Below are 17,382 nucleotides of genomic sequence, written 5' to 3'. Positions count from 1 at the left end.
GGGGTGCAACAGTGGGGTAAGTGTTGGATAGTATAGGGGTAAAAATTACTATTCTAACTCCAGGGGGTGCAACAGTAGGGTAAGTGTTGGATAGTATAGGGGTAAAAATTGCTATTCTAACTCCAGGGGGTGCAACAGTAGGGTAAGTGTTGGATAGTATAGGGGTAAAAATTGCTATTCTAACTCCAGGGGGTGCAACAGTAGGGTAAGTGTTGGATAGTATAGGGGTAAAAATTACTATTCTAACTCCAGGGGGTGCAACAGTAGGGTAAGTGTTGGATAGTATAGGGGTAAAAATTACTATTCTAACTCCAGGGGGTGCAACAGTAGGGTAAGTGTTGGATAGTATAGGGGTAAAAATTGCTATTCTAACTCCAGGGGGTGCAACAGTAGGGTAAGTGTTGGATAGTATAGGGGTAAAAATTACTATTCTAACTCCAGGGGGTGCAACAGTAGGGTAAGTGTTGGATAGTATAGGGGTAAAAATTACTATTCTAACTCCAGGGGGTGCAACAGTAGGGTAAGTGTTGGATAGTATAGGGGTAAAAATTACTATTCTAACTCCAGGGGGTGCAACAGTAGGGTAAGTGTTGGATAGTATAGGGGTAAAAATTACTATTCTAACTCCAGGGGGTGCAACAGTAGGGTAAGTGTTGGATAGTGTAGTGTAATATTATGCGTTGTAATGGTAGGCGTTGTAATGGTATGTGTTGTAAAGGTAGTTTTTAAAAATGCGTTGTAGTGTCATGCATTGTAAGTGTAGTGCGTTGTAATGGATTATGCGTTGTAAAAAATGCGTTGTAAGTGTAGTGCGTTGTAACAGTTGCGTTGTAAAGGTTGTTCCCCCTGCTGATATGCAGGGATGCGCCAGTTATTGTAAATCTGCCCCATAGTTTCTATAGCCTCAAATACACAGAGGCGTCTTGGAGCTGCCTTAAAGATTACTGATGTGGGATGTGACCATCAAAAAAGAAAACTACAGGGCATTGTAGTCAATGAGGAAAAATATTTTCATTTCTGGCTACTTTTCTTTCTTTTCTTGCGTGCTGCATTCTGAAGCATACATACAAAGAATGAAATGCCTCAAACTATAGTTTTTGCAGAGGAAGGGATTTTTCTGTACAAAGGCTAGCCTTATCACAAAACAAACACCCTTGCACAATGGCATAAGAGTGCTTGTGTTTGAACATGGCAGCCAAAAGTTCTCTAGTGCAAGGAAAGAGTTAAACAGTGCCACATCATAGTAGATGTGGTGCTGCTCTGCGATGCTCCATTCACACAATGCCGCAAACCAACTTTAATTGCTGGCACTGCATTGTGTGATTTCTTTGTAATTTATGCCCACAATTTCAGAAGAAGGTTGGAAGTCCCAATGTTTCTGTTTAAATTTCTTCATCAGATTTAACATTTTGCGATCCACATCAGATTTAAATGTAAAGGTATACTGTTAGAAATGGGGTCTCTGGTTGGCAGAGGTAGGTACCTTTGACCAAATAGGTACCCTTGCTTCTAGTCAGGGTAAGGGGGATACACACTTTAGATAACCCCTGCTCACTCCCTTGGTAGCTTGGCACAGGCAGACAGGCTTATCCCAAAGGCAATGTGCAAAGTATTTGTACCAACACTCACAGTAATACAGTGAAAACACCACTAATGGACACCACACCAGTTTAGAAAAAAAAATATCTTTATCTAAACCAAATCAACAAAAATCCAACATACAGATACTCAGTAGAATGTCTTTAAAAAGGTTGTTTCAAAAATAAGCTTGTAGATGGGAAATGTGACACTTTACTTTCAAAGTACCTTGGAAGCGTAACGCAGAACAAAATAAAAGGGTCGCAGAGAAGGTGGTGCGTCGATTCTTCCTGTGCTCCAGTTACGATGTAACAAGATGTCACCTCAATTCACATTTGTGGGGAGGAGAGTGTCAACAGGATGTCATCTGCATAAAGCATCACATTTAAAATGCTTACAGGACTGTCAATATCATGTTGCAGTTGATAAATTGCTATGGCCAGAGGCTCTAGTGCAAGAAAACAAGTGGAGAGAAGAGGGTGCACCCTTGACTAATCTCTCTGCCTTTAATAATGGAGTCCGACAGGAGCTCATTGCAGTTGATCACAGGTGTGTGGTCTCGGTATGGCCAATACGCCATGTTTATTAAAGCAAGGCAATGCACAGGCAGGAAAGAGTTTGAAATAAGCAGCCCCACTCCATTTGGCCAAACACCTTCACAGCATCAAGGGAGAGGGTCAAATCATCCCATTCATGTGCCATACTGTATACAAGGTGAAATATAATTTGCATGTAGTTGCGAGAGGAACATCCCAGAACAAATCCAACTTGGTATTTGTGCACCACCACAGTATTTACTGTTGTTAGTCTTGTAACAAGAATGTTTGCCAGTATTTTGGTATTGTTGTTAATTAAATAAATCGGCCTATAATTACGATACTGAAGTGGATCTCTGATTTATTTGGGCATACCTGTTATGTTATAGGGATGAGGAGATCCATTGTTGGTCCTTAACTCCTGAAACATCTTACCCAACATAGAGACTGAAAGAGGAGGCAACAGTTTGCAATATACAGCTGGAAAGAAGTCTTCATCTGGGGATTTTTTTTGTGTCCATTTCGATGGTAGCAGACCACACTTCATTACCCATTAACTCTCTGTCTATGTTCTTTTTTGTGGAAGTACTCTAGGAATCGTCAGTCCTTCAGGGAAGCAGTGGAACCTCTGATTTATATGAGGAAGTATAGCGGGATGCAAGTTATTTTACTCTGTCTCTGGGATTTCTAAGTAATGAGCTGTCATAAACACTCCTAGGTATATGTGATTTTGCCATGCTTTATTTTAATTGGTAAGTAAGTAGCCTACTGACCTATTCACCATGTTTATCGCGTCAGCTTTTCATTCTCTGCAGATTAATCTTTGCCATTAAAAGCGTATTAAGCTTGTATTTTTTTTTTGTTGAGGAGATGGGTTTTTGTGACATGCCCAAGTAAAAGCAATGATAGGGTCTGTGTTTTTTCACCAGTGCCTCTTTATGGGCTAATGCCAAGACCCTCATCAACATGCCTCATACGTAGATTTTAAGCGCAGCCCAGAATCTATGAGTCAAGGCCACTGAGTCCTTCTTCAGAGACAGGGCAAGTAGGCAATCATATTTCCTTTTTCCTCAGGGAGTTTATACCTTAAAGTATTCTCCAGGTCCTGTCCCTGGAGACCTGCAGTAGGAGGTCATTTTCATTTCATTGTGATTGGGGCATGATCTGAGAAGCCTTGGATGCCTATAGTGCAGTTTGTAACTTCATGGAACATCATCACACTCTACCAGAATAATCTATTCTGGTCTCAGTTCCATGAGATAAAAAGGAACGTGGATTCCCTATCTGCCAGAGTTTTGGAATCTCTATGGTTCAGAAAGAGAGTGATCAGCCATAAGGTCTTGAACGTACTCTTTTCATTGTTGTTATGTAGATCTTGGAAGTCAGATCTATCAAAAATTGGGTCAAATTAGAGATTAGAGTCACAGTCGATCATTAACTTTGTGTGACCAATTTCTATTATCACTGGTGAGTTTAGTGAAAAAATCCACAGTTCCAGAATTTAATGTGTAAATTCAATGGACCCTGTATGGTTCTGGCATACCGTGGTTCTGAAGGCACAATAACCCTGTATGCCTCCTTTTCTCTAGGGGAAATAGAGCATGTAGAAGGTATATGATGGGGTCTCTGGCCCTGAAGGTGCCATCATACAGCCGACCCAGTCGCTAGTAAATTTGGCCACCTAAGTCAGGGACTGATGCATTTCTTGCAGTAAGACTATGTCAGGATTTTGGTAACCTTGGTTATTCCTTTTTCCTTTGCACATAGTTTGCAAGACTGTTGCAATTAAGTGACCAAATCAAGACTGCTGTTGTTTTATACATCATAGTTAAGTCTCATGGAAAGGTATCTGTGTGGGCTTACTGAATTGGGAATGATAACTTACAGAGGATATTACCAGTGGATATTTCGCCCTGTGCTGGATTTATCCACAAGACAGTGTGGGAAATATGTACTTTCTTGAGCATGTAGGGGGTTGGTGAAATAAAAAAGATATAAAGGATTCGAGAACAAATAAACAGCAAGACTTTTGACAGGCTTTGTGTGTTATTTACTTTATTTATTTTCTGATGCGTCCATGAACCCCTCACAGTTATTGAAGAGTATAAAAGGTGCTATAGCTATGAGTATTCGGCGTTGAGGTGCTGGGGGGATCTTTATGTGTCCCACTTTCTAGGACTATGGTCATCCCGTGATTTGTCTGTGTGAATAGAGTGTGATAACGTGTTGGTAGCAGGAGAGAGGTTTTTGGTACAGTGTGATTTGTCAGCACAAGACGGTGCCTCGTAGTAATGAGGGAGGGGTACCATCTCCATTGAAGACTCCATTATGGTATCCAGCAGATCCTCCAATTCCTGTAGGGTTTGAGCCTGCCTCATCTTGCCATCAAGCATGACCAACATCATAGCTGGGTCACAGAGGCCGAACATAAGGCCTCACTGTTTCAGTTTAGCTTTCCTTATAAGGTAAGTATCCAGCAAGAAATCAGCGGCACAGGAGGGTTTCCCATCTTTATAAGTATAAAAAGTCCTGTTACATAGGTGCCTGGAGAATCATTTTGGCATGTTGGTGGCAAAGCAGGCACAAAGTGATTTAAAAGTAAGGGTGTGCAGTGTCTTTTATAAGGGCAGGTTCAATGCAAACATGTGCAGTTAGTTCATCTCTGTTACCTCAAAACTCTTTTGCCTGTAGTACTTCATTTACGCTCCTATATGGGAGTATGTATGGAAGAGCCACAGAGCAGGTTAGACTTATTGGGCCTGTAGCTTTTCCCAGTTAAATATGGCAGCCGCAAGTATTGGTGGACAGCAATCCTTCCGTTAGGCAGTTTGTTTAATTAAATAAATGTGTCTTCAAAGACAGGGTTATTGTGATGGCCGGGAGCCCAAGATGCCAGTGGGGGGTGACTTTGCTTGCCATCGTCACATCTGATATACTTGACTGTCGGCACTTACCTGAGCTGGCTTACCACTGAGTTTTTGAGAAGGAGCACTGGCACCTCAATCGTTTGGGGGTGTTACGCAACATTGGGCACTGTGTGTTATAATGCACGGGTTGCCATATAAAATGCAGGCTGGTCCTTTACTGTGACTGTCGGCTTCGGGCAGGGGGACAAGTCGGCAGCGTTGTTGTGTGCAGGCACTCTTCTTTGGTCTCTCCCAGGCGCTTCTCCTGGTCCTGCTGTAAAATGAAGCAACCAGCAGGTTTTCAAAGAACGCTCTGTTGTCTAAAATGTCTGAATCAGGAGCAGTAGCAGAAGGAGATGGTTCAGCAGCCATCTTCACTGAAGACGAGCTCTGTCCTCCGGGGTCTCATGTTTCAGCATACATGCCAGAGGCGTAGGTTCCGGGCGGTGTTTGGATTGTTACACTCTCCCTAATAAATGTATTTTCCAATAAGTAGTTTGGTAGAGGTGCTTTCAGTCAGGTATGAGGAGGGATTTTGTTGGATATCACCAGGGACTTTTACATACACACAGACAAAAATGTACACACAATCTCTCCCTCTATCTTGAAACCTAAAACATTTTGGTTATTTTACAAAATATTGTGTATTCTCTCACTTAGAACTTCTACCAATCTGTGGGGCTCCTTGCGATGGCAGAACAATCGCCACTACTGGGCCGGCGGTGGTGATCGTTCCGCCATCACATTGAGATTTACCCACCGCCATATTAAGATGGCGTTGGGTATTGCGGCGGATGCAAAGTCTGTCCGCCGCTTTACCGCCGGTGGCAATCTTGCCGATTGCCTGGCGGGCGGAGCAGGGCTACTAATATAGTGGCGGTGCCTAGCAGGCACCGTCCTCCATATTAGGATGTGTGTGGCCAGGCGCCTTTCCATGGTTGCGATGCCACCATGGAAAGACTGGCGGTGATTGGGTTCGGGGGCCCTTTGCGGGCCCACCTTGTTGGGGGGGGGTGTCGCTGCACTGGGGGGTACCCATGGTACCCCCCTACTTTTCCATGCACAAGGTGGCAGGCACCGAGTGGTGCCTGCCACGTTGTGCATGGAAATGCACAACATGCGTTTTTCAGCACCGTCCACAATGTTAAAACGCTGGTTGTGGTCGCATCCTGATTTGGAGTGCGGGACCGCCGCCTTACAGGTGGGCGGTCCCGTTTCCGCTAGGATGGCTGGCGGACTTGAGCCCCTCTCATGCTGCCTGTGTGATGTATAACGTATTTTAACATTATAATCCAGTGTGATTGTCTGAAGCTCACCCCCTACCCCCACTAATCTTACTGAACAAGCTACTCCCCAGCATATGTGCCATGTGACAAGAATGATCAGCATGTCCAAACTCCAGAAGTTTCAAATCTAATTTAGTTCTTGCTACTCATGAGAAAAGCAGTTTTACTGCTAAATGCACATTGTGAGAAGTAATAATATAATATTACATTAGCAATTAAACATAGGCGATAATAAAAATGATGTATAAGTATGGAGTAGGAGATTATTTCAGTAAAACGACAACTATACTAAAGCTTTTCACTCCAATGCATATTGTGTTATGCTTCAGAGAAGTCTGGATGGTGCAACAAAAATAATACTTAACAGATGTTTTCTTTCTAATGTATATATCGTTTAAAGCTTACAAGGTATAATCCCCCCAAAAATCTTTATTTTTCTCCACAGAGCAATATGCCCAGAAGTGGTGCAAGCAACTTAAAGACCGAAAGGGGCCCTTCGCTAAATGCCACAGTGTTGTAAATCCGAACGCTTATTACAAGGTAGAATAATTGTGCATTAACAGTAGCAACACATCTCTAAATGTAACTTCCAGGTAATTATGCAGTGTTTTAGTGGAACAAGCTCCCGTTCTGATCTTTGCAGACCTCACCAATCTTCTCATCCATCGAAACGAGTGTGATTACGTCGTATAATGATAGTACCTATTATTTGTGTTTTTCAGATAATTCACTTTGTTATGTGAGCTCCGTACATAGGAGAAGATTTACAAGCCCCTTGCGCCACTTTTGCGTCACTTTTAGTGACGCAACAGTGGCACAAGGGGCTTGTAAAATAAGCCCCATAATATTTAAGTTGTCGCAGAGAAAGATCACAACTCAACCTATTTTGTCCTCTCTTTTTTTACATGCCTCGTAGATAACAGCCAGGGTTCTGCTAGTAGCCGGGCCTGTTTTTTCCCCCCAGATTTATGGTTCCTATATGTGTTATCACATTTCAAGAATTTGTAGTCTAAGTTTGTGAGAACAAGATTACAACTTGACATGAGATTGCAAATACTGTGGCTGGTGTTGGGGTTTAGAGAGAAGCAACCTAAGGGGGGGTATTAAAGGCGTGGGTTTGTTCAGATAATGTATTTATGTGTTCGGTTTTACATTGCACAGATATTGCCCGGGGAGGGAGGGGGGGTGGGTGGGGGGAGTGGTTTGGAAGGCATGAATGAATGATTTTTATTTTTATTGCACAGTTACTTAAAACCGTTTGCAATATGACTTACATGCATAAAAAAATGTGTTTAAAAGAAAAAACCGGATTACAATTGTTTAAAACAATCATACAAAATGAGTTCATGTGGGGCATTATATTGTTCCAATAAAAGAAAGAATAATATATTATATACATTAAAAAAGGTGAAAAGTTATCAGTTCAACCTTGTGACAAAATTAATATGTCTACTAAGGCTAGCATTTAAAGCAGGCATCTTCACAAACTAATTGCTGGAGGATCACTTTTTAGCGGACAAAATGGCCTTCTGTATTGCCAGGACACTCTTCTTGGAACGCTTTACAATAGAAGTAGAGCATTACATAGGAGCAACAAAGGTCACAAGCGTTACTAATTGATTGACGGGTATGGGTAAGCCGCAAGAGAAGGCACGGTGCAAAACTAAAGTCCAGAAAGAACTGGTTACGAGAAGGGAAATAATTGAAATATCTGACAAAGACAAGAACTTGCAGTTGGGACTTGAAGACAGTCGGTGAGGTAGTGGTACTTTACGTCCGGAAGCAAAGAGTTAATTACTTTAGTAGCACTCCCAAAAAAGGATTGAGCCATAGTACAGTGGCTCTTAAACTTTTGACTCCTGTGGACCACCACTAAATCAATATTGGAATCGGGGGACTCCCACCGAGTCATTACTTGAAGATGGAGCTACTAGCCTAAGCAATTTTGATGATTTGAACCACAAAACAGTACCCAAAAAAATCAGCAAAATTTATTCATCAAAGAAATACACAAATTATTAAATATTTTATTAAATTATCAAATGAATATAAAAAAATCAAAGTTGTAATAAGAAAGTTAGAGCTTTTCTTAATTTAATTGCAGCCACTTATCATCCATGCTATATTTTGTTTGTTGCACAAGCACTGTTCCAAAAAATCAATCTGAGGATACAAACCAAATTTTTAGTCTCTGTTTTCAAATTCCAAAATACCGAATGAATGTTCCAAAATGTTCAGGTTTTTTTTCTTTGCATCTCTATTTATGCACACTTCGTTATTCTGCTCATATTAGTTAATATTTTAAGCAGTCTTGGCCCCTCTGAGAAGGAGTCGCTGACCCCAGGGACCCACACCACAGGTTCAGAACCACTGTGATAGGCCATTCCTTCTTAAAGACCCGGGGTTCTAGAAGCAGTGTTGCAACACTACATGATTGGTCTGCTCTAGCAGATTTTCTTTGGCTTAGCAGCTAGGCATTATGAGTGGACGAGTGAGTGGAGTGCCTCGTGAGTGATGCAGACCATTATGTAAGTACCACTACCTTTGATGGGAAGCCATCTGAGTTTTAGAAGTATTTGTGACCTATGGTTAGTTCTTTTGGTGCAGAAGGCAAGTTATTCAGCAGCCACGTCACCAGAGCAAACACAATTGAAAGCATGCATTTTTTGCATTTATTTGCATCTGTTATTATTATTTGTACTGTTATTATTATTTGTATCAATTATTTGTATTAGCATCTTTGTCAAGGTTGACTCCTACCTACAATGACTCATTGTACATGATAGTATATTTTTAGTTAAGAATGCTGATTGCGTCAATCCAACATTGTATTGGTAGTAGTGAATGGTACGGGGAAATAAGAAAAATTCTGTTTTAGATAGTTTCTGCTTTAAATGATGGGGGTCATCCAGTCCTGAACAGATTGCAGAGTGTGAGCTAGATGAGACGTCATTAGCAGAGAAGACTTTTAGATGTCATTGTGTCATCTGCATATTGACGGTAAATGATACCCATGTTCTTTAGTGTGATTCTAAGAGGTTTCATTTGCAAATTCAAGCCGGAAGGGACCAGAATAGAATTCTGGGAGGACCCCTTATGTTAAGGCAATTGTGAATCTGAACTGCAGTCGCTTTTCACCCTCTGTGATAAAGCCATTGGTACAACTTGAACCAATTGAGGACCACCACTTTAATGTTCATCCTATCTCTGAGAGCATTTGTAAGCATAAAGTGTTTTAAAGGCTGCAGATCAAAAAGTATAAGGATTCAGGAGTTGCCGAAATTCATGATGTTGAGCATGTCATCCGTGACATACAGTAGTGCTGTTTCTGTGCTGGAACCTTACTAGTGCTCATCTGAGAATGGATATGTTGAGTATTTTGACTTGTAATCTCAGCTTTTGAGATTATTGCTGGAAAGTGTAGGTTGGATACAGGGTAAAAGTTATTGAGACCATCTGCATCTGCAGATGGCATTTTGAGACATGGGGCGACCTTACCGAATTTTGAGGTCATCAAGAAACACTCCTGTCTAAGGGAGGGGATCACTAGATTTGTCCAAAAGAAGAGTAGGTTGAGAGCAAGGTTTTTAGCAATATTTCCTGCTATCAGATCAATTGAGTGGTTAGAGGGTCTGGTCATCATGATAATTTTTGATAACTCATCCTCCAAGAGTTCACTGACACAATATATGACAGACATATAGAACAGTGGTTCTTTTTGTGTTTATTAATTTTTATTGAGGATTTTTTGCACCTATACAAATTGTGTGTTTTTCACATTTCATTTGGTTGTGTGGAACCTACCCATTCTGCCAGGATTTACATTTATAGTATTTTCTATTCCAAAGCCACTGGGCAAAGAATAACATTGCACATCTTCAAGGAGATTATGTCATTCATGACAATTTGATTTACTGGCAGTAAAAAACCTCCCGCCCCTCTTTTCTCTTTCTGAGGAAATATAAATTTTATGATCAGTTATGTCCCCTATCTTAGACCCCAACGGCTCCATGTGCATGCTACAAGTACATGTATGTTCCCTCCAGTTCCAGTTATGAAGACGCAAATACATGTGCGTCCACCGTCAACATGTCCTCTTTCAGATCCGCCATGAATGGGTCAGATATTTCATTCCTAAGTATGAAAGGCCACCGACTTTATGTGGTTCACTTTCCACGTTTTACAGTTCAGGCGAGTAGGCCCTGAATTCTGCCATCAAGCCTTTTCCTGCCTTCTGCCTCTGAAAGCTCCAGTCCGAGCCCGCATCTGTATCCATGAACTTTGTCCTACTCCCTGTGCGGCTAACGGTGCCTGATCCGGCCTGTTGCCTGCCAAAAACTGTATTTCACCTTCAAGATTATCTGCTCCGCTCCTCATCCGATGCATTCCTGTCTGGTAGTTTAGGTAAACATTCTTCCAGCTACCGAGCAAAGGGCCAGGCCTCACTGTCCTCATGCAAGTAATTCATAGCCCCTGTTACTATGGAAGATTCCTGCCCCCTCGCATCTCATGTAGACACTTAGACGCTTGTACACGCACTCACAGTCAGTATAGAATAGATTCCGTCCGAGAGACCTTTCCTTTTGGATAATACAGTTCTTTAAACATAAGATATTAGATGTGATTTGGGATTAGGTTGACATGACCCCCCAGACTTCTGTCTCCACATGTAGAGCTAAATGTCAAGTCCCCTTCACCCTCTAGTTGCACGTCAATCACACGTCATGCGGCTGCGCACGCATCTCTGCCAAGTATTTCTGCTGACATTGCAGGATTCTCTTATGGATCCACCCACCTGTGACATCATGTTTAATGACGTTTCTAGTCTACGCCTATGTTTACGCCTTTTTTTCATTACGTATGTGTATTATTATCTATATTATCAGCTGTTACGCCTCCTGCATCTGTCTTAATGTAATGCTTCTCATATAAATATCTTTACTTGTCAATAATGTATTGCCTTCCCTTCCTGAACCTTCGTGGTGATGGAATTTGATGCCTATGGTTCGAACCATAATTCCTTTGTAAGGAATAAAGCCCTTTTCAGAACCTCTAATACCACGGATTCTGCCTCTTATTTTGACTGAGTTATTCTTACTAGACTTTTCCGCATAAAAAATAGTACAGGTAATTTAAATATTTACCACATAAATTGGCGCCCGAATAGGGACACTTTCTCATCTCACGCGCCGGAGGCCCGGTCCCCTGCCACAGCTGAACGGACAAAAACGCGTACCCGCAGGATTTCCTGTATCTCCCTCCGGCCAAGCGGGGGTGACTGAGGCTGCGATCAACACCCAGACGAGGCGGTGAGAAGTGCGAAGTATCCCGACCAGAGCCTAGCTGAGAGAGCAAGATCCGAGGTATACAGAGGCCCACCAGGTTCCGAAGTTTCCGAGTCGAGTCGAGTCCAGTCCGGTCCAGTTCAGTTCAGTTCCGAGGCCTTCCGTTCCGTGCTACCCGGTGAGTACCGTTGCCGGGGAGGCATTTAGACGTGCACATTAGGTTGTGCCGGTCAAGACGGGTTTGGGTACACAAATCCGGTCTGCACTGTTTCAGCAGTGTATCTGTACTGTTTAGCAGTATATCTAGTATGTCTTGCATATAATTCAGTATTATCCAGTGTTAGTATTATGTCAGTAACTAGTTTCTATTAGTTATCATCGTTCGTTAAATGTTAAATGTTAAATGTTTTAATACGTTCTACATATTGTGGTGTGAATGATTGTTCATTATTGTGTTTATTGTATTAAGTGTGTTCAAGATTAAGTAATAAGGTCTAAAAATGCCGCTCTTTTCAAAATTAAGACAGATCAAAACCAGAAAAGGGGTACTCGAAGAAGCTGTTCCCATTCCACCTAGGGACACTCCAGGGTACTTTATGTATCATAAAGCATGGCCTAGATGCCGTATTATTTCTTGATTTATGGGTGGACTACACCAAGGATTTACCAGAAAGTCAGAGGTGGCCAGCAGCTGGGACCTGGGATGCAGATTGCATCATGAGAGTAGAAGAAGAATTATGGAAAAAGAAAGCCAGACAGTCACAGAAAGATGCCATTGAATTATGGCGTAAAGAATCATATAGACGTACAGAAAAAGCGCTCAGACAGGAAGAGAAAAGTAGGGAGAATTCGAATAAAGCCCGAGAAAATATATTAATTGAGGAAGGTACCCGAGTAAAAGCAGAACAAGTAGACAGACAACGAAACACTCTTATGAATGGTATGTATCTTCTTCTGGCCGAAGGGTTACCTCAGGCCACCCCGGAAATACCGAAAGACTTGACACCTCCATTACTCCCGATAAAAGCACATCCCAAAACAGCAAAAGATGTTTTCCTTTCTTCCTATTTAGATGATGTAGCTCCTGAATATGCTAATGTTCCGCCACACACACCGCCTACCGATGGTGCTCAACGCCAAGATCATCCGTCTGTATCCCCGCAACAACAAACTCCTACGCACATTCCCACAGGTCCATCTGTTTCTACCGCTTTCCCTGCATCTACAGTTTCTATCTTACATCCAACAAATCCTTTCGTGCCTAGCACCTCAGACGGTGCGACAGGAGGTACGACAGAAATTTTTGCCACGCCACCCCGAGGAAATAAATTATCCCTTAGAGATTTAGCATACGAACGTACACCCCAACTAGCAACTTCCGACATGTTTAAAGAGCATCTAGTGGATTGTAGATATGATCCTGTGCCCGGAAGACGGGACGGTATGCTGCTGTCATCACTACGTATACGACGAGCTTCAAGGTATTTAGCGACGCTACCAGGAATGGTGGCACATTTAGACAATATATATCACTTTGTCCAATCAGGACGAGGCCCTGAAAGTATTGACGAAGCCATGGAATACCAGAAAGTGGATGTACAGAGACAACTGTTACGCTTCTTCATAAACTGTGTGATCAGAAACCAAGACAGGCCTGAGGTAGAGCAGAAGGAAATGCAGGTACTTACCAAATGGGGTCAGAATATATCAGAAGGGAAACATGATAGACAGACATGTATAGTAGTTATGTGTCGAAAGATCCGCAAAGAAGTAGAACGAATACATAAAGAAAGATTAGAGACAGACCAACATGAATCAGAGGGAGAGGAGGACGAAGAATCAGAAATGCCCACAGGACACTTAGAGACAATGGCTTATGTAGGTAAAGGAAGATCTTTTAATAATACCAGATGCTTTAATGATCCAATACGTCCGATACGTCCAGAATGTAACAGAAATTTTCAAGCCCCTATGTTAAATATAAGGTCTCCTGAACACCTATTCCAAGCTGCTGATAAACTACTCCGAGACCGAAGGGGGTACCATATGCTCGATTCCATGGATGAACAAGAATTAGCCAGGTCAGCAGTACAATGGGCTGACAGTCCCGGCAAATACAGTGATGATGCACTAGCACACACGTTTTTGAACCTTGCCCCAGACGAACAACGATTAGCTGGTATATACATGATTCAACACCTCCTTATATTATATAAAAGCCAACACTCCGATCCTGGACCCCTACCTGACATATTGACAGAATTACTCACGAATAAATGGAGAGGTTCAGGTACTGATTTACTTAAAGAAATTCTAGAATTTCGAAACCAGTATATAGTTTTCGTATGCCCAGAACATGTTCCAGTTCCCACTATGGGAAGAAAAATGTATCACATAGATAGACAGAATCCCTTACGCGAAGTACACCCAATCAGAGGTGAAGATAATACCTTTAAACGCGTGTTTGTGTACACGCCTATAACTAAAATTGAATTATTAGAAATGGAGAAAGTAGTACCCAGCCATGACAAGGATCCAGCAGGTTTCCACCGTGAGGTAAAAGACATGTTACTCATGGGAGAGTATACCTACCCCGACATTATGAAAATATTAAAAGTATTAATGCCTGCCGGTATTTACGAGAAACTCAAAGAAAAGGAATGGGAGGTGGGAGACCAAAAGATAGATTGGACAGCATTAGAAAACGAAGAAAAGGCCCGAGCTGCAGGATCAGGGCTTGGGGAAAAGACTACAGCACTACCAGGATTACTAGTGCAGGTACTGCCACGTTTATTAACTACGAAAAAGGAGGACTGGGGTGCAATCTCAGCCTGTAAACAAAAGCAAGATGAAGACACTAGTGATTTCTATTCCCGATTTGAAAAATGTTTTGGTATAAATAGTGGCATAAAAGCAAGTAGTGAGTCATATCCACATCTGTTTGTGACAAAATTAGTTGAAAATTCCCTACCGCAAGTTAAGAATAGAGTATTGAAATTCGAGAGTACCTGGCAAGGTAACACCCCGTCACAGATGTTACAAATGTTACAATATCATCACAATAGAATTAGAGAAGAACAAGAACATGAACAAAGACGTATGAAAGACACGAAAATGAAAATGCTTGTTGCTCAGTCAGTTCCAGCTGACGGTCATAAGAAGGGTACGACACAGTCCAATGATTCAGTAGGTCCTGTTAGAGGGACATGCAACTATTGTAAACAGCCAGGTCATTATATACACGATTGCGCAGTTCTGAAACATAATATCTCTACGGGTATAACGAAAGAGAGACCACGTCCACCTAGACAGGATCAGAACCAACCACAAATCCCTCAGCATGCACAATCTAGGCCAGCTCCGCAACAGGCAGCTCCACAACAGACCGTAGCCACATCACAGCAGCAGCCTATTGCTGCCACACAAGCAACAACGCAACAGATGTACCAGTATGCACAAACTGATTATCCCGATTATCAGCGATACACATGAAATAGCCTAGAGAGGGAAGTTGGTTTACCCCTTATCGAGGTTCCTGTAGATCAAGAGGGACCTTATGTACATAGTGAACTATTAGGGGAAGACAGAAAGTTTTTACTTGATACAGGGGCAAGCAGAACAACTATACGACGCAGTGAAGTTCCAGGGGCACCCCTCTCAGGCTCACAGAATATTTCCCTTGGATTCTCAGGAAAGCCTATCATTAATGAAGTATCGCAACCCCTTCCACTTACGGTTGGTCCATTGACACGAACTACAGATTTATTGCTTACTAAATCATGTCCAGAAAACTTGTTAGGTATAAAAACACTGAAAGCTCTAGGAGCTATAATATGTTGTTCTCCGGAAGGAGTACGATTATTTTTACGTGACTTCAAAGGTCACTACGTGTCCAGAGACATGGATCACCGGCTGCAGAATTTACCTACACATTTATGGGCACAAGGCCCTACTGATGTTGGTTGCATGAACATTACACCATTTCGAGTCACACTAAAAACAGGAGTGGTACTACCACGAATGCGACAATACAAGTTACCACCAGATGCTGTTGTGGCTTTACTGCAAATCATTGACGAGCTCATTGCACAAGGAGTGGTTGTGGAAACCGACTCCAATGTATGTAATTCCCCGATAATTCCGATTCTTAAAAGAACGGATCTAAAAGCACCACCAGTATATCGATTAGTTATTGATCTGCGCGAATTAAATAAATGTATTGTACCACAATACCCTGTGGTCCCAGATATCTCTTCATTACTAACAGCTATTGATTCAGAAGCAACGTTCTTTACTGTAATTGATCTCAAGAATGCCTTCTTTAGCGTCCCAATAGATCCGGAAAGTCAATATTTGTTCGGATTCAGTTTAAATGGACGAAGTTTTAAATTCACACGCGCACCTCAAGGATTCACAGAAAGCCCCAGCATCTATAGCCAAGCACTGAAACGAGAACTTGACAGTATCCACATGCCAGTTAACACTGCCCTGCTTCAATATGTCGATGATCTGCTGATCACCGCCCGAAGCGAACCTGAATGTGAAAAGGCGTCACTGACGGTTTTACAATTTCTGGCCGACAAGGGGCACAAGGTGTCCCCTTCTAAGCTGCAATTCTGTGTCCAGCAAGTTATTTATCTTGGGCACTTGCTGTCCAAGGAGGGAAGACAGCTTACACCTGACCGCATCCAGTTAATTGCTAACATGCCACCACCTAAGACACAAAAGGAGGTGCGGGCTTTTATAGGCCTCACTTCATACTGTAGGCAGTGGATCCCTCAATATGCATTTCTAGCAAAACCACTCATTCAGTTGACAACACAGGAGGCAGCCACATCGACTGTCCTCCCTTGGACTCAAGAACATACACATGCCTTTTAAAGCTTAAAGAAAGCTTTATGCCAAGCACCTGTTTTAGCAACACCATGTTACAGTAAGCCTTTTACACTCTTTGTTACAGAACGCGAAGGTACTGCCTTGTCAATACTCACTCAGGAACAAGCAGGATCACACAAACCATGTGCTTATTTTTCTAGTACATTAGATCCCGTAGCTCAGGCTCTCCCTGCGTGCCTGAAATCAGTGGCAGCAACAGCTTTAGCAATCAGACAAAGCGATGCCATAGTATTAGGACATCAATTGACAGTACAAGTACCACACGCAGTAGAGGTTCTCTTGAACCGCACACAAACACAACACTTGACTATAGCAAGACTCACCGGTTATGAATTAACATTGTTTCAGCCACACATAGAAATCAGACGTTGTAATACATTAAATCCTGCCACACTTTTGCCAGTCAACGGAACAGATCCATTAGCACATGATTGTGTTGAAGTCATTACTATCACGACGAAACCCAGACAAGACTTGACAGATATCCCTTTATCAGATCCGGACCTAACATTGTATGTAGATGGTTCATGTATGAGAACAAGTACAGGAGAGTTAGTGGCCGCTTACGCAGTCACAACAGACACTGAAGTCATTGAAACAAATTGTATTAACACTCTGTCAGCTCAAGCAGCAGAGCTCATCGCTCTGACACAAGCCTGTATTCAAGCCAAAAATAAGAAAGTCAACATATACACAGATTCACGTTATGCATTCGGAGTCGTCCATGACTTCGGCGTACTGTGGCGAGAGAGAGGTTATTTAACTTCTCACGGTACCCACATCCAACACGGACCCCTCATTCAAGCTCTATTAGACGCGATTCATCTACCTACTGCAATATCGATTATAAAATGCAAGGCCCATACGAAAGTTACCGATATCATTTCTCAGGGTA

General features: G+C 42.2%; 1 protein-coding gene across 1 annotated transcript in view; it reads left to right on the top strand.

Annotated features, from left to right (window-relative positions):
- LOC146860915 (mucin-5B-like) overlaps window positions 1-17,382 on the top strand; it is a 189,786-nt gene that overhangs the window by 57,971 nt on the left and 114,433 nt on the right. The window contains 1 exon segment of the mRNA XM_085646182.1: window positions 6,752-6,846. Within this exon segment, the coding sequence (XP_085502308.1) occupies window positions 6,752-6,846 (95 nt within the window).

The sequence above is a fragment of the Triturus cristatus genome, chromosome 3_1 (genome assembly GCF_964204655.1).
Source record: "Triturus cristatus chromosome 3_1, aTriCri1.1, whole genome shotgun sequence".
NCBI classification, from domain to species: domain Eukaryota; kingdom Metazoa; phylum Chordata; class Amphibia; order Caudata; family Salamandridae; genus Triturus; species Triturus cristatus.
The sequence above is the reverse complement of the archived record's forward strand: the minus strand, read 5'-3'. Positions and strand labels throughout refer to the sequence as shown.